Raw genomic sequence first — 23,408 nt, 5'->3', positions numbered from 1 at the left:
CACCCATCCAGTATTTCACCAGCACAGCTTCTTTTAAATAGTTTTCTTTTTCTACTTTTTCTTTCAATGACCAGTGCACAAGATCTTAGTCCCACAGATGCTGCCTGCTCTCCTGTACCTTATCCATGTGTTCATTCTTCAGGTGTGAACCCAGATACTGAGTGTCAGCAGATATTTGACTGTGAGGGCACTGCACACTAAATCTGATCCAGTCCTCACACCACATCCAACACCTATCAGAAGAGTATGGTCATGAAATTGTCACATATTGGACTATCAACCCAGGGATCATGTCAAGTTGTGAAAGTGAATTCATTAAATCTGGTCATTTGTGCACTAATACCAGAATATTATCTATGAAGGTGCTGTGACCTTCTAACCTGCCTGGCCTCTAAATTACTTCTGTCCTATGTGGTTGACTCTTAATGCCCTCTAAGGATGGATAGCAAATGTGGACTTGCCACTGTCACACAAATCCCAAGAATGATTAGAGGTCACCGAACAGATTCTAGACTAATTTTAGTATCAGTCAACTGAGCACAGACCAAGTAGCTCTCTTGGTCTGGTCTGTGTGGATCAGTAACACTCAGTGCAGTCCCTTTGCCCAGCTCAGCCATTGGGGGGAGAATCCAGTAACCCTTGCTGGAAAATGCATTAGGTGATTCTCTTCACTGGTGTCAACACTCACCACCCGAGCTCACATGGTAAGACTGAGTCCTTGCATGGCACACAGGAGAACCGGTGACTGCAGAACAGCCCTTGCCAATGACTCCCCAACCAGGTTCCTCCTTATCCTACGAAAACCCTTTGTAATTTATGAACCCGCTATTAAATCTCATCCAAACCTTCTCTACTCCAGCGGAAAAAGTCCCAGGATCTCAAGTGCCTACATATCATAATTTTTAATCCCTGAAACCATCCTGCTGTAGATGGTTTTAATGCCCTTTCTATAATGGGGCGCACAAAACTGAACACAGTGCTCCAGCTGTGACCTAACCAGTGTTTTGTGCAAATAACCTCTGCTTTTGTGCTCTATGTCCCATTGCAAAATGGACTGTTGCCTGTGTTGGATTTCTTAACTTGCATTTCTGTATGCTAGCATCAGCGAGTAATGGATTACCTTCCAAAGGTAAACACACCATTGTTTTCAACAGAAAGCAGTCAGCTTGAACTGGTCCGATTGTCTATCTGGGAAGCTATGAAATGTAATCCCAAAAACAGTGCACAGTTGTTATACAGTTATTATTGTTATTGTACAGTTGAGACACCTTGCTGTTAAGGTGTTCTGTTTAGTTTGCACAGTGGGTGGACAGTCAGGTGGATTGCTGGAGGGTCATCAGTCACATCAAAGCATAGACCCTCATTCTGCCAGTAGTCACTTGATTGACACCTTTTCTTGAATCCTTTAAAAAAAGGTGCCTGTGCCTTTGATTGGTAGATCAGTGAAAGAAGACCGCAAGCAGATGAATTTTTTGGTAACTGGGAAAGTAGAATGTTGCACTGTTACACACCTGCCTAAGATGGAAGTCAATGAATTTTGAACTAAAGTATCAGGGAACCTGACCGCTACAGCACTGGTCAATTCATTTGTGTCATGCTTGCATGAATCTGTCAGTAGGGAGAGCCAGCATAGCTTTGCTAAAGGTGTCATGGAATCATTGAATGATACAGCACAGGCCATTCAGACTATTGTGTCTGCACTGGTCTGAATAGTCTATGAATAATCTGGTTGAATTTTTGTGGTCACTAGAAAGGTGCGTAAGGGAGTGTCTATGGATGTTATTCATGTGGATGTCCAGAAGGCATTCAATTAGATTATTAGCAAAAATGGGAGTGCATCAAATTAGAGGCAGCCTTTTAACTTGGGATGGAAGTTAGTTCAGAGGTAGGAGACAGAGTGAGGAGAGTGGGCATGTACTCAACTTGGCAGGATGTGACTAGTGGTGTTCCTCAGGGATCTGTACTGGGGCTTCAACATTTCACTGTATTTATAGATGTCTAGTCTGAAGGAATAGAGAGCCACATTTCCTAAGTTTGTCTGTGACAGTAAATTAGTAGGATCACTAAGTAGTGCATACGGGAGCAGGAAGTTGCAGACAGATCTTGATAAAGGGACGGGGTACACTATAGCAAATGGAGTACAACGTGAGAAAATGTGAGGACTTTGGACCCAAGAGGAATAAATTGGAGTATTTTTTAAATGGTGAAAACCTAGGAACTGTAGCAGATCAAAAGGAAATCGAAGTCCAAGTACATAACTCAATTAAAACTAGCAGACGGGTACAAAACTTAATCAAAAAGGCTAATGGAATGTTGGCCTTTATCTCACAGGAGCTGGAATAGAAGGGGAGGAAGTGCTGCTTCAGTTGTACCAAGTTTTGGGCACTGAAACTCAGGAAGGATATACTGGCCATGGATGAGATGTAGCACAGATTCACCAGAATTATATTGGGCCTTAGGTGGATTAACTGTGATGACAGATTGCATAAATTTAGCTTGTATTCCCTTGAGTAAAGAAGACTGAGGGGGTGATCTGATTGAGGTGTTTAAAATGATTAAAGGATTTGATAGGGTGGTTACGGAGACATATTTCCTCTGTTGGGGAAGGCAGCGTCTGTGGAGAGAGATACAGAGTTAACTTTTCAGCTCAATAACCTTTCATCAGAACTGGAAAAAGTTAGAGATGTTAGAAGCTTTATGCAAGTACAGAGGCAGGGAAAGGCAGGAGGGGAGGAAAGAACAAAAGGGGAGATCTCTGATAGGATGGAAGGCAGGAGAGATTAAATGACAAATGGGATGATGGTGCCAGCCAATAGGAGATGGTAATGGGACAAGTAAAGAAACAAAAGATGGGTCTAAATGGGAATAGCAGAACCACAGCCGTTGAAGAAAAACTGGGGCAGTGGTTATAATCTGGAATTATTGAACTCAATGTTAAGTCTGGAAGGCTATAAAGTGCCTACTTGAAAGATGAGATGCTGTTCCTCAAGCTTGCGTTGAGCTTCATTAGCACAGGGTAGGAGGCTGAGGACAGCAAGGTCAGACAGGGAGTTGGGTGCAGAATTAAAATGACAGGCAACTAGCAACTTGGGGGTCACACTTGTGGACTGAACGGAAGCAATCATCCAAACTGCGTTTGGTCTCCCAATGCAGGCTATTGACAATATGGTTGATCTGCATATAGGTGACATCCCAATCGCTATTGACATTGCACCATTTGTGATTGGAGATGTAACATGTATTTTAACATAGCATAGTTTACCATGATTAAAGTTCTTTGCTGTAATTTGAGGAGCTGGCTCTGAACTTTCCTTTTAGGACACGAGAAGTTCCCTTCGCCCTAGACCCTCCCCAGCCCAGAATAGGTTATCAATAATAATCAGAAGGTGGAAATACATGGCCAACGATTGTAGTTCTGATGAAAAGTCGCTAACCTGAAACATTAACTCTGCTGCTCTCTCTCCACAGATGCTGCCACACCTACTGACCATATTCCAGCACATTTTAGTATTATGGCCAATGATTGGCTGGCAGGAAGTGCTGAGTGAGTGAGAGCGGTTTCCTTCCGGGTTGCGAGCGGAGCCTCGCTCTGGTCCCGGTGACCTCTCGTTTCAGGAGCGGAGCCGCTCAATCGGCCGCCATTTGCAGAGCCGCTTGGAGGAGGTAGCTGCAAATCCCGAGCAGGAGCCGCGGAAGCACAACGCAGTCACCATGTTGTCTGTCCGCCTAGTAACCGCCTTCGCACGATCTCTCCCCAGGCAGCGAGCTCATGTAAGCATCCCGAATGCTCAGTGTCGGGTCTGGATGTTTTGGGACCCGGGAACAGAGTCGATTAATCCGGAGTCGTCTCTTCCTCCGCCATTTTGGGAAGCCAGTTTGTGGGGCTTAGAGTGACTTTGAGCAGAAACAATTGTGTTGTTTGGGGAACTTATTTAGTAGCTATTCTTTAAAATGGTTTTGAACTTATTGCAAGAGAGGTTAGGTGTTGCATTTGTGGCACCTTGACATGCATGGAGATTTCCAACAGCCCCATGTGTGTCTGGAAGAGAGGTGTACTGATGTCCTGCTGAAGGTCAGGTCCTTTAATGTCTCCTTTACTTCACGTATACACCTTCAGATGATTTGAGGCAATATCTCTGGTCATCAAATTGATCTTTAAAAATTTTGCAAATTGTTTTTTTTGTTGGTTTCATTGTATTTACTTTAATTTTTTGTGTTTGAAAATTTCTGAGGAACATTTTTAGAGGCTTTTGCAGTTAATTGTGCCAAATTTGCTATGTTTGACAATTGGTTTAGAAAAATACCACAGCTTTTTAATTCTTTGGCTGTTGTATCTTACTGTTTATACAAAGTGGCACTGTATTTAATCAGTCTTGGATATTCAACTGAACTGAAATGTTCAGAATATATTCATTACAGATGTTTTGCTGGCTACAATAATAACTTTATGGTACCGTTACTAAGACTAGCTTTCAATTCCAGATTATTTTTTAAATTAAATGAATAATCCACCACCTGTAATGGATTTGAACTCATGTCTTCAGTAGCTTGGGCCTACTGGATTACTAGTTTAGTGACATTGCCATGAGACCACTGTCACTTAATCTGTTTTTGTTAAAACCTCAACATTTATCTAGTCATTATCATGTTTGAGAGTTGACACTGTAAATTGGCTGTTGCATTTCCCACATTACAACAGTGACTGCACTTCAAAAGTACTTAATTCATTGACTGCAAAGTACTTTGGGATGTCCTGTCATTGTAAAAGGCACTATATAAATGCTAGTCTGTCTTTCTATCTGGTCTATAATTCAGAAATTTCAATGAGGTTGGTTAAGTATTATTCATAGATCTACTTTTCCTGATACTTTCAAGGCAAAGCTCCATCCCTGCCCTCCCAGGACAACTAGGCCATCTCACTGGTTTGCATGTCCAGAGAACAAAAAAAGTCTAAATTGTTTTTAATTTTTTGCATCAGATTTGCAGATCATCTGCTCTGACACCTGTCCACTGGCTCTGCCTGAAAAACCAAGTCTGCATGCCACTTAAGTTTATCAAGAGAAATTCAGCAGAAAGGTGGTCTGCGTATTGAATTTACACACAAAACCTTGGGAAGTATTGTGGTTAATTGTGTTTTAGAGGTTTACTTCCTAGACACTTAGTAGAATGCTATTAAACTGTTTGTACTGATTTTATCTTGGGGGGGAAAAATTGTATTTTAAATGTTATTATTTGTAGGTGGCAAGACATGCCCTTCCTGCAGCCTTTGTAGGCACCAAGAACCTTCACACTTCAAGGACATGGCTTCAAAAGACAGGTCAGTCTCTAGAAAAGGGCCTTGACTAATTTAGTATTTGCAGGTTATTTGCATTTCAATGTTTATAAGGGAAGATGAAAGAAGTCAATCATGGTGTGAACAATAAGCATTTTCTTTTGACTTTTGTTTTATCTTTGTATTTATATTCCTGGTCTGGCTTCAGGTCATGTGATTAACTGAAGGTACTTGAGTGGCTAATAAGGCAAGGAAATACACAATAAATGGTAGGATACTGAGAGGTGTGGAGGAATAAAGGGACCTTGGATTGTATGTCCACAGATCCCTGGAGGTGGCTGGGCAGATAGATAAGATGGTCAAGGAGGCATAGGGGATACTTTATTAGCCAAGGCATTGAATATAGCAGCTGGGTGGTGGTGGAACAGTACAAAACACTGCTTATGCTACAGCTGGAGTACTGCGTGTAGTTCTGGTCACCACACTATAGGAAAGATAGATTGCACTAGAGAGAGTACAGAGGAGATTCTGGACTGGAGAATATTATCGTTACGAGGAAGGATTGAATAGGCTAGGGTTGTTTTCTTTGGAACAGAGGAGGCTGGTAGCGACCTAACTGAAGTGTATAAAATTGAGGGGTCTAGATAGAGTGGGTAGGAAGGTCCTGTTACCCATGCTGAGGGATCCATAATCAGGGGGTAGAGATTTAGGGTAGGAGGTTTAGAAGGGTTTTGAGGGGGAATTTTTTCACCCAGAGGGTGGTGGGCCTCTGGAACTCACTGCCTGAAAGGCACGTAGAGGCAGAAATCCTCGTAACATTTAAAAAGTACTTGGATATGCTCTTGAAGTGCCATCACCCACAAGGTTACGGACCAAGGGTCGGAAAGTGGGATTAGGTTGGGTGACTTCCTGTCTCCCGGGCTGGACAAGATGGGCTGATTGACCTCCTTCCATGCTGTAAATTTCTTTGATTCTGTAAGCTCCACATTGGGATGCTAGGGGGAAAATATTACCTTTTAATGTTGTCTAATTGGTCTTCTGTAATCTATGATATATTGCATTTTTAGCTAACAGTTCTAGAATGGTCTGTCTTTGAGTGCCAAACCCAATAGTGTGCTTGATTTTGAATTGTTTCACTTGCATTGGATGTGGTTTGTCAGGATAGTCAGGAAACCGGATATTTTTTCCCAAATCAAATGGACTTTGAATGTGTTTTGCTGCTTATAGTAGATAGCTCGAAATAGTGGTTTGTCCAGATATTTTCCATTCAGTTGACTAGCTAAAGGAAATTTTTACGCTGGCCAAGATTTAGCTAACCTGCTCATTTTGCTCTGGTATTCACACCAATTCATTCGCCTCTCCCCTAACCTTCCCTCACCTGAAACAAGGCTTTCAAATATAGTTCCAGTATACCAGGACAAAAAAACTCTAAAAATTCACAGCATAGGAGGAGCTCATTTGAATCATTGACTGTGGTCTCATAGTTAGTGAGTAAACCCATGACCCTGCACTCCCAAAGATCTGTGTTTTGGATTAGAGTATCCAATTCTCCTTTAAAAGATGCAATAGTCTCTTCAGCTGTCCCCTCTGCAAAGTTTCCAATGAGTTAGTAACCCCTGCATAAAGAAATTTCCCCCAATCCTTCTCAGCCTGTGAATTTAAATTGATTCACACCACCATACTGCCCCCCACTGGCCACAAGCCAGCCCATATCAGTGATTCCCCGTTATTACATTATAACATCATGCTATTAAATCCTTTTATAATTCTGAAAACCTTTTCATAGAGTCATAGAGTTGTACAGCATAAAAACAGGCCCATCGTGTCCATGACAACCACAATGCCTATCTATACTAATCCCACTTGCCTGCATTAATTCCATATCCCTCTATGCCTCTTGCTCATTCAAGTACCTGTCCAGATGCCTTTTAAATGTCGCTACTGTTCCTGCCTTTTCAATCTTCAAAGGTTCTCTACTTAAGTGGAAATAGCTCCAGAATTGTCAATATCTCCTCGTAACTATAGTTTTGGTGTATTCCATTAGGGACTGCCGAGATTTCCTCCATTCTGGAAGAGCGTATCCTGGGAGCTGACACCTCCGCTGATCTGGAGGAGACTGGTCGTGTGCTTTCGATAGGTGATGGTATTGCTCGTGTGTATGGTCTGAGGAATGTGCAGGCTGAAGAAATGGTGGAATTCTCCTCTGGCCTAAAGGTAACTAAATGCTAAACTGCTTGTGATGGATTAATGGAAAACTGAACTAAAACAAAAACTTCTAACAGAGAGCGGTTAATAAAGCTTACAGCATCCTAGGCTTCATTAGGGGCCTAGAGTACAAAATCAAATAAGTTATGTTAAACTTCTTTAAGTCACTGGTTCGGCCTTAACGGAATTATTGTGTCCAGTTCTGCGTGCCGCACTTTAGGAAAGATGTGAAGACATTGATGAAAGTGCAGAAAAGATTCGTGAGAATGGTTCCAGGGATGAGGAACTTAGATATGTGGGGAGGTTGGGATTGTCTTCTTTGGAGAAGAGAAGGATGAGAGGAGAATTAATAGAGGTATTCAAAATCATTAGTCCGGATAGTGGAGTTCGGGGAAAACTGTCATTGGTAGAAGGATAGAGAACAAGAGAACACAGATTAAGTTAATTGGCAAAAGAAACTATAGCGATATGAGGAAAAGCCTTTTCACACAGTGAGTGGTTAGGATCTGGAATGCAGTGCCTGAGAGTGTGGTGGAGGCAGGTTCAATTGAAGCATTCAAGAGGGAATTGAATTGTTATCTGAAGAGGAAGAATGTGCAGGTTTACAGGGAGAAGGCTGGGGAGTGGCATGAGGTAAATTGCCCTTTCCAAGAGCCAGCACAGACACGACGGGCCAAGTGGCTGCCACCTGTGCTGTAACAATTCTGTGATTCCATGAATTCTATGTAGAATCTTTATAAAGTTATTAAAATTAAAATATAATGTACTAAGTGTGAAGTGATCCAGTTTGGTAGTAAAAACAGAAAGATAGAGTATTTCTTAAATGGTGAGAGGTTGGGAAACGTTGATGTCCAAAGAGACCTAGGTGTCCTTGTTCATGAGTCACTGAAAGCTAGTACGCAGGTGCAGCAAGCAATTAAAGCAAATATGTTGGCCTTCATTGCAAGGGATTTGAGTGTAGGAATAAAGAAATACTGCTTCAATTGTATAAAGCATTGGTGAGACCGCACCTGGAGTATTGTCTACAGTTTTGGTGGTCTTATCTAAGGAAGGATATACTTGGCATAGAGGGAGTGCAACGGCGACTAATCCCTAGGATGGTGGGATTATCTTATGAGGAGAGATTGCAGAAACTGGGCTTGTATTCTCTAGAGTTTCAAAGAACGAGAGCTGCTCTCATTGCAACTTACAAAATTCTTACAGGGCATGATAGGGTGAATGTGAATAGGATGTTTCCTCTGGCTGGTGAGCCTAGAACAAGGGGATACAGTCTCAGAATAAGGGACAGGCCATTTAAAACTGAGATGAGGAAGAATTTCTTTACTCAGGGTGGTGAATCTGTGAAGTTCTCTACCCCAGAGGGCTGTGGAAGCTCAATCTTTGAGCATGTTCAAGACAGAAATCAATAGATCTCTGAATACTAACTACATTTGGGGATAGTGGAGAAAAATAGTGTAGAGGTAGATGATCAGCCATGATCTGTTTAAATGGCAGAGCAGTCTGAATGGCTGCCTCCTCCTATTTCCTGTGATCCTTTACCACAGCAACCAGGCATCACCAATAACTTACTGTTGCCTTTTGCGATCCTCCAGCCTCTAACAGAGGGATAGCTTATTTTTCACTTCGTGAAAATTGTGCCTCTTGGACCATTCTTGAAAATTAATGTACTTGAGAATTTTATTTTCTGTCCTGGTTGTAGTGGCCTCTGCTCCCTTCTTAGAAACCTTTTTGTCATAAGGTCCCAGGTTTGATTCCCAGAAGATGTTGAGTTTGCTGGTCTTAGACAGAATTATGGTAGAAGTAGTACAATTATCTTCAGTTCCTGATTCAGCCAGGATTTCTACTCTTAGCCATTATCCAGTAACTCCTCCTGACAAATGCGTATGTGGATGAATACAGAATTAGTCTCAACAATAATGGCCCCACTGTTTGAACTGTCTGCCAGCATTTGCTGTCTAGGTTGAAGAATGGCCACTTGGGCTAGATACTGGAGAACAGTTAGCATGTAAAGAAAAATTTAGGTTTTTTTTAGTTTAAAATATGCCAAAAGAAATCCATGCCTTCAGAAGAGAGACTTTTTCTTAGAAAAAGCTGTACTGGTGGCATTGTATACAGAAGTGTGTGCGTGCACACTCCTGTAAGCAAAAGAAAAATTTGCGTGAGAATCACCTTGGGCTACTTCCTCCATGTGCAGACTGGTAATTGGCTAGGAGCTGTATTAACACTTACGAACAAACCAGTAGTTTCCTCTGTACTCTAGATTACTCATGCTAGTAATATGGTAGCAAGATTCCTATTGCTTTTTAACACAATTGGTCTCTTTCAGGGAATGTCACTGAACTTGGAACCTGACAATGTTGGTGTTGTCGTATTTGGTAATGACAAGCTAATTAAGGAAGGCGACATTGTGAAGAGAACTGGTGCCATTGTGGATGTCCCTGTAGGAGAGGAGCTGCTTGGACGTGTTGTAGATGCTCTGGGTAATGCCATTGATGGAAAGGTAAGAAGCTTTCAAAAATTGCCCTGGTATGTATTCGCATATTTATCAGGATTATTCCTAATTCCTGACAGTGCTACTAATCTAGAAGTATCTTTGTTGCAATCATCATGAAGTAAAATGTGTTAATTCTGATTATATGTAGTCATCTGTATGTTGTTTTAATATGCATTTATACCTAGAATTAAATCATCTATATATACAGAAATGAGCCATTTGGCCCAACTGGTATATGCAGCATAAACACTTGCGTAGGGGCCTCCTTTTGCCGTCATTCAACTAATCCTATCCACATATCCTTCTCTTCCTTTCTCCCTCATGATATTTTAGCTTCCCTTTAAAAGCATCTATTTCTGTTGTGCCCCATTCTGGGGCTGTGATTTAGATGCCCAAAATTTGGACTCTGGACTGAATAGGAGCTCCAAAGACCATTTTGGAGCCAGTTGCTAAAACTTAATCTGGCCATGATCAAGTCAAACTGTCCCGTTTCCTTTTGTTTTTAGTTCCCTTTGCTTGTCAACGTTCAAATCCTCCTCCTTAAAGCTCAATATTTTTCTTTTCTCTAACAGGGTCCGCTTGGAGCTAAGAGTCGTAGACGTGTGGGACTGAAAGCCCCTGGTATCATCCCCAGGATCTCGGTGCGAGAGCCTATGCAGACTGGCATTAAGGCCGTAGATAGTCTTGTGCCTATTGGCCGTGGGCAGCGAGAACTTATCATTGGTGACAGACAGACTGGGTAAGAGCCATGGATTAAAGCAGTTTTAGTAAAGCTAGGATCTGTGATGTTATAAATTTTATATAACTATAGTGAGATTAGTGGTCTAATTAGCTGTCTTATGTCACAATGCTTTTCTTCTGAAACATGATTTTTCAATGTTGGCTTGACAAGGGCTGAATGAGTCATTGAGGAGGAGGAATGTGATCTGAATGAAGTTAATGGCTGCAAGGTGGAACCAGCGAGACTGGGTTGCATTGGGTGATGAGTTAATGGATCATTCTGATAGTCACTTTCTGCCTGCCTTGCTTCGGATTGCTGTGATGGTCGCAAGTTTGAAAACTCAATGTTCCTTCCACCCGTCGCACCCCACAACTTTTTTTTATCTTCCCTTCTAATCTAGAGGCACAGGGACCATTTGGTACTACTGGTGTCCTGCTTGAGATCAGTTAACTTATCACCATGCAGTTAATGGACTTGAGAGAGTTTTGATTAGTGTGGTTCAGGCACCCATCATAAACATGTGACTCTGCAGCGATCTGTGTAATGTGTGCAGTACCTCCTGTTTGTTTTAGCAAAACTGGTATTGCGATTGACACCATCATCAATCAAAAGAGGTTCAACGACGGCACTGATGAGAAGAAGAAGCTGTACTGCATCTATGTTGCCATTGGCCAGAAGAGGTCCACTGTGGCTCAGCTAGTTAAGAGACTGACAGACGCAGGTAGGTTCAAAGTATGAATAAGAATAATCCTTTAAGTGTGATGCTTTCTTAAACATGTCTTGTGACTAAAAAAATTATGTATGTTTGGCACTGTTATTTTTTGTTCTGGGCTGCTATTTGTGCAGTAAGCAGCTGCTGATTTTTCATATCAGTGGTTTGATATTTAGTGAGAACACTTGAGTTTGTTGAGTAGTTGATTTTTGGAAGGGACAGTGACAGGAGTTCTACAGTTGGTACTGGCTCTCCTGGCTTGGGGTAAGGAAATCATCTGGGATCCTGCAGAAAGTGAGTAAAATGGTAAAATCAGTGGGTTTGAGTGATCACAAGAAATAGTCACAAGCAGCATGAGTAATAGCTTGTACATTTATGTAAATCAGTATTTTTGAGTTACCACGCACTTAATAATTTTGTGTTTCTGACTTGTCTTCTAGATGCCATGCAATACACCATCGTGGTCTCTGCCACAGCCTCTGATGCTGCCCCACTGCAGTACCTTGCCCCATATTCTGGCTGCTCTATGGGAGAGTACTTTAGAGACAATGGCAAACATGCACTAATCATCTATGATGACTTGTCTAAACAGGTCAGTACTGTTAAATTTTTCTGGGTGGCTGCACCACAGCCATTGCTTTAGATTCTTTGTATTTTTGTAACCTGAGATTTCTGGTCAGATACTTTCGTTTACTGTCTTCCAAAAGATATTCCTTTTTATATCTCCCTGGTTATGATGGAGCCCACAACTTGGCATTAATTTTCTCTTAGTGCTTCTTTCAAGCTGTTTTATCATACTACCCTTTGGCAAGGATCCAATAGTCTGGACAGAGCTGCAAGTGCTGAGAGGCTTCCAGCTCCTGGATCTTGAGCCAGAGATCTTTGTATGAATAGGCTGGATTTAAAATAGTTTTTCACCAGTTGGAAATGTTCCTTGTTTTGCCTAACTGCAAGTTCTGCTATTACGTCTTTGAAACTTGGAACTGTTCTCTTTAAGTAGGTGTCTTTTTAAAAAAAAAATATTTTCCTAAATGTTTTGTATTTTACTGGATAGTGAATGTACCATGCAAGGCAGCCTATGAGTCAAGGCTGACGTCAAACCTGACAGACTTTTTTCCTCTTTTCCACACCCCCCACCATTGCCGCTGTGCCTAGAAACAGCAAAGCCATTTGTAGTGCCTCTGCTACCTTTTGGTTGAATATAAGAAATAGTAGGAGTAGGCAATTAGTTCAGCGTGGACCAATAACCAAACTTACTTTTGATCTCATCAGGGGACATTTTCTTGAGACATTCAGCTTCGTAATAACCATAGTCTTGATCTTGCTTAAACCTCTTTCAGGCTGTTGCCTACCGTCAGATGTCCCTGCTGCTACGTCGTCCCCCAGGTCGAGAGGCCTACCCTGGGGATGTGTTCTACCTGCACTCGCGTCTGCTGGAGAGAGCAGCCAAGATGAATGATAACTTCGGTGGTGGCTCCCTTACTGCTCTTCCTGTCATTGAGACCCAGGCTGGTGATGTGTCTGCTTACATTCCAACCAATGTTATCTCCATCACTGATGGTCAAGTAAGTTGTAGATACACATTATTCTGTGGTGTTTTTGCAGATAGGGTTGAAAAGTGAGCCTTTGAATCACCTGAAGTTTGGGGAAGGGAGACTATGGATATATTCAGGAACACTTAATTGATCACTTTCCAGTAGCAGCTTATCACTACATACAACATAAGACTGTAGTCATTCTCATAAGCATGCATGAGGTTTACACTTGACTCCAGTGGCCTATGGATTGTTGGAACAGAAGACACCCCTCTGAAAATGTACTAAAGCTTGAATGGTAAAAGGACATGTATATTGAGTTGACAAAGTTTCATTGGAGAATAAGTGTTTTCAGGATTTTATTGCATATTCATATTGCAAAGCTAATGTAGCATTAGATTTGATGTGTAGCCTTGTATATAGTACCTTTTTATTGTCATGCATTGAATTACTTGTTCTGATGTCGTATTGACTTTCATGTAACAACTTTGTTTTCCAGATCTTCTTGGAAACTGAACTGTTCTACAAGGGTATCCGCCCAGCCATCAATGTGGGTTTGTCTGTGTCCCGTGTAGGATCTGCTGCCCAAACAAAAGCCATGAAACAGGTACTCAATGCCTAACTTTTATCTGCTTCCTTTTGATTACTGCCTGACAAATAGTTCAGCACTGCTGCAGGGACCTTGACTCGTATCCAGCCCAGTCCGTTTTAGTCAGTCAGTATGGCAAAAAAGGATGTCTTTCAGTTCATCAAGTCCATGCCAGCTCTCCAGAGCAATTCAATCCATCCCACTGCCCTGCTCTATCCCCATAGCCCTGCAGGTTTATTTACCTGTAGCCCATTCAGTTTCCTTTGAAATTGTCCATTATCTGCACTTCCACCACCCTCATGAGTAGTGAGTTCCAGGTCATTCCCACTTTGATTTTTTTTTAAAATTTATCTCATCTCCCCTCCCTAACCGCCACTGCCGCCCCCCCTCCCCCCACCCAAGGCATATCTTCCCCAAAACCTGAACTCTTATCAGCTAATCCTTGTACCATCAGCTAATGCAAACAGCTTTTCCCTCTCCCTCCCTCTAGTTGGAGGCCTATAGAATACCTCCAGTAGCGTGATTATACCTTTCATGCTTCTCCGTTCTCACTAAATGGATTCTGTCTTTGCTGCTTCAATAACCTCTCTTTGCAGTATTACAGTGTCTTCCCTAATTAGTACTACCACCACACGAGCCTTTTTTCCTTCCCTTTCTCTTCTGAACAGTTGTATCCATTAATATTAAGTGCCCAGTCCTCGCCATTTTTAAGCCACATTTCCATTATTGCTACTACATCATATTCCTACACGGCTATTTGTGCTTGAAGCTCACCAGCTTTAATCACCCCACTATGCGTTTACATACATGTGTTCTAAACCTGTCTTTGTATTCCTTGTCCTTCTTAGCCTGCTCCTATCTAATATGGTACTACCTTCTCTAATATTATCCAGCACTCTCACTCCTTTATGTTCCTTATTCCTCCTTTGTACTTCTATATGCTGGTGCACCCCCCTCCCCTCCTCACCCCTTGCCAGTTTAATTTAAACCCTCCCCATCCACACTAGTGAAATTCCCTGTGAGGTCATTGGTCCCTGTCCCTTTTTAATAGGTGCCTCCTGCCCCAAGAATCTGAAGTCCTCCCTCCTGCATCATGCTTCCAGCCATGCATTGATCCTTCCTATCTTCAATTTCTACTCTAGCTAACGTGCCACCGGGAGTAATCCAGGCATTACTATCTTCAAAGTCCTACTCTTTAACATCCTCCCTAGCACCCGAAAATCTGACCTCATTGCATGCCCTTGCTATGTCATTGTCACCAACGTGTACCGCAAGTCTGGCTCACTCCCTTCCCGGTGTAGAATATTCTGCACCCTCTCCGTGATGTTCTTTACCCTGGCACCAGGGAGGCGACACACCACGATTCACGATGACGGTTACAGAAATGCCTGTCTGTCTCCTGCCCCCCCCCCCCCCCCACAATAATTATGCAATAGTGGAATAGTCTATAACAACTGCATTTCTACTCTCTGTTCCCTCCTGTGGAGTCCCTTGCCCATTGTGCCATCGTCTGGACTGTATTCTTTGGAAGGTGTCCTCACTCCCAACAGTCTCCAATTCCTGAGTACTGGTTTGAGTGGCACACACTTCAAAGACTCCTGCACTTCCTGCCTCTTCCAGATGGCCACCTATCTACTATCCTGAACTCTTACTGCTTGTGGCATGATTTCCACGTGGGACATACAATCCAGGAAATTCTCATTCTCCCTAATGCTCTGCAGTGACTCCAGCTGCCCCTCAAACCCACAAGTCCTTTAGTGAATTGTGATTTATCAATTTTGCAAACTCTCTAAGGTAGGCCTGCCTGTTGCTGAATTTTATTGAAGCAGGAAGATTGCTGGTTGTACAATATTGCTAAATGTCAAATTAGGAAGCCTAAGACATTGTTTAATGCAGAGTCGAGCAATACAGACCAGGCAGTCCCAGTTTGGATGCTTAGTCTGCTTAGTAGCTGTAGGCATACACAGTTGGCATCAGTTCAACTTAGATAGGAAAAATAAGCTGAGATCCTGATCACTGTCCCTGCTGAACGTTTGCATAGGTGGACAGTTATAGTGAGGATAGATCTTGCTTAACTCAAATCCTCCTCCTTTCACCCCCACCCCATCCACACTTGCTGGCCAGTCGACTGGCCTGCTGTCATTTGTGAACAGTCATGTTAGTTAAGGTTCCAAATAGAGAGTGATGTTTGTGGAACCAGCGCTAGCAAGAGTGGATGTCCCAATACTTGGATTAATTATGTTCTTTGCCCAACATTTCCTCAAAATGCTGCCAGAGTAATGAGGCACCTTGAATTTTTGATTTCTGGTCTTTGCTGTTCATAGGTGGCTGGTACCATGAAGCTGGAGCTGGCTCAGTTCCGTGAGGTGGCTGCTTTTGCTCAATTTGGCTCTGACTTGGATGCTGCTACTCAACAACTGTTGAATCGTGGTGTTCGTTTGACAGAGCTGCTTAAACAAGGACAGTATGGTGAGTGAGTGTATCCCCATGTTGTGAAAAAAGAAAATGTTGCATATATGTTGCACCTTTCACAACCGCAGCACATTCTAAAGCTAGTGAAGTGCTTTTGAAGAGTATACAGTTGCTGCTGTGATGCAAGGCAATGGCTGGATTTCTCTAATTTGGATTGCTTCTTGTCCTAGCACAGTGGCATAGGTAATCAGTAATCCTTTATAGGAGATTAGCCTGCAAATGCAGCAAGCACTGCACACCATTAACTGAAAATCCTAGACATAGTTGCACATAAATTCTGGTTGATTGAATTTTTGCTTTATGGAAAATAACACATATGCCAAGGTATTCCTTGGTGTAGGATAGCAGTTCAATGTACAGTACCCTTAATCAGGATGTGCCTTATTGTAACACTAGGTTCGTGTTTTCTTTTGATTTCTAAAATTCAAGATGGTTAAAGGAATGGTAGGGCCAAATATGGACAAAAGCAAATCTTGTAGAGTTGGAGGACATGACAGAGGTACTAACTGAGCACTTTGCATCTGCTTTCGCAAAAGGATGAAGTTACTGTTGCAGCAGAGGAGGAGCTATCAGATATGAAAAAAATTGAAAGGAGGTGCTAAATGTGTTTATGGTGGCAGATGAGATGCTGATCAAGCAGGCTGCTTTGTCCTGCATGGTGTCGAGCTGCTTGAATGTTGTTGGAACAGCACTCATCCAGGCAATTGGAGAGTATTCCATCACACTCCTGACTTGTGATTTGTAGCTTGTGGACAGGCTTTGGGGAGTCAGGGAGGAGATGAGTCACTTGCCACAGAATACCCAGCCTCTGACCTGCTCTTGTAGTCATAGTATTTAAATGGCTGGTCCAGTTAAGTTTCTGGTTGATGGTGGGGGATTTGACAATGGTAATGTCTTAAATATCACAAGGAGATGCTTCAACTTGATCTTATTGGAAATGGTTGTTGCCTGGCACTTGACGCGCAAACGTTACTTGCCACTTATCAGCCTAAGCCTGAATGTCGTCCAGGTCTTGCTGCATACAGGCATGGACTGTTTTATTATCTGAGGAGTTGCGACTGGAACTGAACACACTACAATTATCGAACATCCCCACTTCAGACCTTATGATGGAAAAAAGGTGATTGGAGCAGCTAAAGATGGTTGGGCCTAGGGCAGTGCCCTAGGAACTCCTGCAGCAATATCCTGGGCTGAGATGATTGTCCTCCAACAACCACAACCATCTTTCTTCTAGGTATAATTCCGTCCAGTGGTGTGTTACCCCAATTCCCATTGACTTCAGTTTTACTAGGGCTGCTTTGATGTCAAGGGCATTCACTCACCTCAGGAATTCAGCTCTGTTCCATGTTTGGACCAAACCTGCAATGAGGTCAGGCTCAGAGTGGCCCTGATAGAGCCCAAACTGGGCATTGGTGAGCAGGTTATTGGACAAGTGCTGCTTGATGGAAAGTGACATCGGTGCTATCACTCGGATGATTGAGAGTAGACAATGAGGCAGTAATTGACAGGATTGTCATGCTTTTTGTGGATAGGATTTTCCACATTGCCGGGTAGATGCCAGTGTTATAGTTGTACTGGAACAACTTGGCTAGGGGTGTGGCTAGTTCTGGAGCAGAAGTCTTCAGTACTATTGCCAGAATGTTGTCTGGGCCCATAGACTTTGCTCTATCCAGTGCACTCAGCCATTTCCTGATACTGCGTGGAGTGAATTGAATTGGTTGAAGGCTGGAATCTATGATGTTGACCTCAGGAGCAGGCTGAGATGGATCATCCACTCGGCACTGCTGGCTGAAGATGGTTGCAAATGCCTCGTCTGTTGCACGTGTGCTGGGCTCCATCATTGAGTATGGGAATGTGTGGAGCCTCCTCCTCTTCCCGTTAGTTGTTTAACTGTCCACCACCGTTGACAACTGGATGTGGCAGGACTGCAGTTCTTTGATCTGTTAGTTATGTGATTGCTTAGCTCAGTGTATAATGTGCTGCTTCTGCATGTGGTTTGGCACATTAGATGGACTGGAAGTCTTCTACTTGTAACTGACTTACAAGATGGCTTTGATTATGATGCAGTCTAATGCAATATAATGCTGAAAATTAAAACATATTTCCTAGTTTGTATCCAATGTACAAACAAAAAAAGCTTATCTGACTTCGGATCACAGATTTGTTTTTATTAAAATCCATTCCTTTTTGAGTGACTTGGGGCTCTTTCTAGTGTTTAATCTCCATTGTTCCCTTGTCAGTTTGGAAATGAAACAAAACTGTTCTCACTATTCTGTAATATGAAGTATTTTGGAGTAAATGTTCTTTTGAAATACTTTTGCTATCCATTTCCCCACTCTTAAAAATGCTGGCTTACCAAGGTTTGATTTCCCTTGGCCTCCACTACTACACTCGTGGCTACGTGGGAAGAACATTGCATTTAAGTGCAGATGGGCTTGATTCTGTCACTGGCCGTATGAAAACTCTTACGTGGATTCACTATTGATCAGGAGTCTTCCCCTGCTCCAAGAATACTCGAGCTATTTTAGCAATAGTGGTACTGCAGTCTGAACGCTGTTTATGAATATTTTGTATTGGAAATCTCATTTGGTGTGACATACCTTGGGGAGAGGTCTGTGTGGTGGAGGGGGGCAGAGTTGACCGTTTCCTTGCAGCATTTGTGCCAGTTTGTGAAGTAACTCCTTTGTGTTGCCTTCCAGTTCCCATGGCTATCGAAGAGCAGGTGGCAGTTATTTATGCTGGTGTCCGAGGCCACTTGGATAAAATGGAACCTAGCAAGATCACAAAGTTTGAACCTGCTTTCTTGGCCCACGTGAAGAGTCAGCACCAGGATATCTTGGGAACAATCAGGTAAGTAGGTCATCTGAACAGTTGTCAAATCGCTCCCAGAAAATTTCAATTTTTTTTTGGTGTATGCTGTCATTTTGGAACTTGACTGAAAATGTCTTTCAAGCCAAAGAAATTATCCTGGAAGTGTTAAGGTTTTTAGAAACATAGTTATAGAGCCTTCAATACAAATTTTATAAGGTCTGGTAACCTGCACCTTCTGTTTCTTGTATCTTGGTGTGTTATCCACTGTTCTCTCTAGCCAGGATGCAGGGTGGGTTTCTTGTTCCCAGTCCATCTTCATTGCTATTCTGAAACTGGCCAGTAAGATCTATGATATGGCATGAGATGATAGTATTTTGCTTTGTCATAGAAGTACAGAACAAGAGTGGAGTGGCTCACTTCAGCTCACTTGTCTGTGACAGCAACAGAAAATTCTCAACAATTTGGGCATGATCTATGGACAGAGAAGCAGAGTTAACATTGCAGGTCGATGGCCTTTCATCAGAACTGGAAAATTAGAAATGTTGTGTGTCTTAAGCCAGTACAGAAGTAGAGCCAGTTCAGAGGGAAGGAAAGAATAAAAGGGAAGGTCTGCGATAAGGTGGAAGGCAGAAGAGATTAAATGACAAAAGGGGTGATGGTGCAAGGCAAAAGAGGATGGTAATGGAACAAATAAAGAAACAAAAAAAGGGTTGAGGAGCTATAAATGGCAATAGCAGAATCATTGCTAACAGCTGCTGTCGGAAAAAGTGGGAACAATGATTATGATCTGAAATTGTTGAACTCCGTGTTGGGTCTGGAAGGCTGTAAGGTGCTTAACCAAAAGTGAGATTGGAACAGTGTTGGAGGCTGAGGTCAGTGGGCGGAGAATTAAAATGACAAGCATGTGTCTGACAGCTATTGCTAGAGGAATCTCAATAATTTTTCCATGTTTTCTCCCCAACTTTCTATCTTCCTCAGAGTTTAATATTTATCCAGGTTGGAGACATGTTTGGCTGATATAATGAAAGGTTGTTGGTGCAGTTTTCTGTTCTCACTCCATGCCACTTTATACATTGGACCACCAAATCTTTAAATGCATCAATCTCAGCTCTGTTAAGTGTCATGTTAAGAATTGTAAAAGGCACTTCTATAATAGTTAGCATATTGTTTTGCTCTATATCAAGACAAATGTAATCAATGATACAGCAGAGAAAGATGCCATTCATCCCAGCATGCCTGTGTCAGCTCTTTGAATGAATTACCAATTAGTCTCACTCTCCTGAGATTTCCCCAAAGCCCTGTAAAGTTTTGTTTTCCCTTTCAGGTATAGATGCAAATTCCTTTTCAAAGTTAGAAGTGAATCTGTCTTCACCCTTTTGAGGCAATGCATTCCAGATCTCGACTCACGCTTGTAGTTAAAAAGAGAAATTCTCCACACCTCCCCTTTTGATTCTTCTGCCAATTACTTTAAATGTGTGTCCTTTGGTTTCTGATCCTCCTGCCAGTGCAACAATTTCACCTTGCTTATCTCTAGCAAAAGTGTTCATAATTTTGAACACCTAATATATATATATCTCTCCTTAACTTTTTCTGCTGAAAGGTTAACAATCCCAACTTGTACTTTCTAATTGTTGAAAAGCTAGAGACAGTGGAGGTCCAAAGAGACTTGGCATCCAGTTACATAGACTATTAGAATGTCATGAACAGATATAGAAAATGATCAAAAAGGCTAATGAAATGCTGGCCTTTATGTCTAGAGGACGCGAGTACAAGGGGTTAGAAATCATGTTTCAACTATACAAGGCCCTGGTTAGATAACACCTGGAATACTGAGCATTTCTGGGGACCACACCTTCGGAAGGATATATTGGCCTTGGAGGGAGTGCAGCAGGTTTATCAGAATGATAGCTGGATTCCAAGGGTTAAATTGCGAGGAAAAATTACACAAGGGTTGTATTCCTTGAAATTTAGAAGATTAAGAAGTGATTTGATCCAATTTTAAGATATTAAGGGGAACAGATAAGGAGAAACTATTTCTACTGTTTGGGGAGTATAGGACTAGGAGGCATATTCTAAAAATTAGAGACTAACCTTTCAGAAGTAAAGTTAGGAAACACTGCTACACACAGGTGTAAAATTGTTAAATTTAAGATTGGTTTAAAAAAATCTATGGTACTGAGTGATATTGGGCAAAAGTGTGTATATGGAGTTAGGTTGCAGATCAGCCATGCTCTCACTGAGTAGTGGCTAAATGGCTTACTCCTGTTCCTGTGTTCCCTAATCTCTCGACATAACTGAAGGCCTTCATCCCTGGTATCATTCTGGTAAGTCTCTTCTGCACCAGCTCCAAGCTTTGACATCCTGAAGTGTGGTGCCCAGAGTTGAACTCAATAATCTGATGTCTAACCAGTGATTTAAAAAGATTTAGCATAACTTCCCTACTTTTGTACTCCATATCTCTTTTTTATAAAGCCAAAGATTCTGTATACTTTAACAGCCTTGTGAGCCTATCTTGCCACCTTCAAAGTCTAGTGTATGTGCACCCTTAGGTCTGTTTGCTCCTGGAGCCCCTATAAAATTGTATCATTAGACTATATTGCCTTTTCTGCTTTCTCCCAAAATGTATCACTTCATACCTTCTCTGCATTATGTTTCATCTGCCTATTTCACCAGTCGATGTTCTGAAATCTGCCACTGTCGTCCTCTGCAAGATAATCTGCTTTTGGGTCCCTGATCAGCCCCACTCTTTGACTATCCTTTTACGTGTTTATAGAGGAATTTTAGGTTCCTTTTATGTTGGCTGCTGATCTATTGTACTTTTGTCCCTCTTATTCCTATTTTTAGATCTCTGTTATACTTACTGTATTCAGCTTGGTCCTCTATTAGGAACCTTAATTTGCCATAAGCTTCCATTTTCTGTTTCATTTTAATCTCTTTATTTAGTCAACCAGGGGACTCTTGCTTTTGAATACTCTTCCTTTCCTCCTTCGTGGAAATGTCTATTCTGTACCCTAATCATGTCCTCAGTAAAAGGCTGACAATCAGAAATTGTTGATTCCAATCCACTTGGGCAAGAAACCTTTTTAAATCACTGAAATTAATTTTCCTTTAGCTGAATATTTTTAGGCTTGATTATTCCTTGTCCTTTTCCATAACTATTCTAAACCTTTATCAATGTTCCCCAAATGCTTCCCCACTGAAACATGCTCCACTTGGCCCACTTAAATCCCCAGGGCATGATCTAGCACTGCTTCCTTCCTTGTTGGACTGGAAACATTCAGGAAAAAGCTTCTTGTACACATTTCAAGAATTCCTCCCCCTGCTTTGGCTCTGTTACTATTCTAGTCTATATTAGAATAATTGAAGCCTCCGATTATCATTTCTATATAGTTCCTGCATCTTTCTGTAATTTGGCTGGAAATTTGCTCCCATTTTCCCCCCACTATTTGGCCTGGAGCATGTACCCTGCAGTGTAATAATAACTCCTCTGTTCCTTAATCCTAACCGAACAGTGTCTGTCTTCGGCCCTTCAATTACATCACCCGGTTCCAGTGCTATAATACCTTTAATACTGCCGCCCACTCTCCTTTTTGTCTTTCTCTATTTCTGGAATACGCTGTAACTATATATTAAGTTCCCAATCATCCCCGTTGAGGCATATCTTTGTTAGTGTTGCCATGTCATAGTCACGTGCTGACTTGTGCCTGCAGGTTACCCTTATTTGCTGTGCTATGTGCATTTATGAACACGCAGTTCAAGCTCATCTTAGACTGTCTGTTTGACCCTTCTATTTCTGAACTACTCTTTTTATTGAATTCCTTTGTTAAAGGGCTGAGGGACAGATCAATAATGAAATTGAAGCCAAGCTGAAGAAGATCGTAGTGGACTTCTTGTCCACCTTCGAGGCGTAAGATCACTCCCATGTCTACCACCCTGTCTTGTTAATGCTTCGCTGAGTGGTGATTCCTCTTTGTATGAACTGTGGAAGTCAGTTTATGCATTGTTTAAAATGTACAGAAGATTGTCGTGTCAGAATAAAATGTTTCTCTCAATTTTGTGAGTTGGCTTTTTCTTTTGCATGTTCATTTAAGGTGAAGAAAGTTGGTGCTGATGAACATGGTATGGGCCGGGCCAATTGTTTCTTTTTTCCACTGAACCAATCTTTCCCATTTGAAGTTTATTGGAGCCTGTGCTTGACAGGCCAATGCCAGCATGAATGGTGGTGGTAACCTTTTTAATCCCCATTTATACATAGCTCTCGGATTCCTGTGCATTTGACACTTGGCACAATTCACTTGCCTGTGCCAAAAATGAAATAACAAATAAGCTGCATATCTAAGCACATTAAAAGATTTCTTCCCTTGATAACACTGAACTCGGGAAGCTTCACGGAAACATAATTGGACAAAAATGGATGCTAAGCTAGCATTGAGGTTTATTTTGTCATTGTTTTCAACAAGCGGCAGCACGTGGGCTGCCTGTTTTTATATCCAGCCTTCAGTGGAATGATAAATTGGGCAGGGTGTAAAACGATGGTGACTTGGGGCTGGGTTTGGGGTGGGTGGGTGTGGAAATATGGCAGCAACAGTGAAATGTT

At 42.0% G+C, this 23,408-nt stretch overlaps 1 protein-coding gene across 1 annotated transcript; it reads left to right on the top strand.

Moving 5' to 3' along the window:
• The first annotated feature begins 3,594 nt into the window (after positions 1-3,594).
• On the top strand, positions 3,595-22,863 carry atp5fa1 (ATP synthase F1 subunit alpha). The gene is made up of 12 exons (XM_068029931.1): positions 3,595-3,771; positions 5,239-5,317; positions 7,317-7,486; positions 9,804-9,977; positions 10,544-10,710; positions 11,265-11,413; positions 11,845-11,996; positions 12,745-12,969; positions 13,439-13,546; positions 15,853-15,997; positions 18,700-18,850; positions 22,641-22,863. Exons 1-12 carry the CDS (start codon positions 3,712-3,714, stop codon positions 22,720-22,722), a joined length of 1,662 nt encoding a protein of 553 aa, XP_067886032.1. The 5' UTR covers positions 3,595-3,711; the 3' UTR covers positions 22,723-22,863.
• Positions 22,864-23,408: the final 545 nt, after the last annotated feature.

Source organism: Heterodontus francisci, chromosome 1 (assembly GCF_036365525.1).
Source record: "Heterodontus francisci isolate sHetFra1 chromosome 1, sHetFra1.hap1, whole genome shotgun sequence".
In the NCBI taxonomy this organism is placed as follows: Eukaryota; Metazoa; Chordata; class Chondrichthyes; order Heterodontiformes; family Heterodontidae; genus Heterodontus; species Heterodontus francisci.
This window is presented reverse-complemented; position numbering and strand designations above follow the sequence as displayed.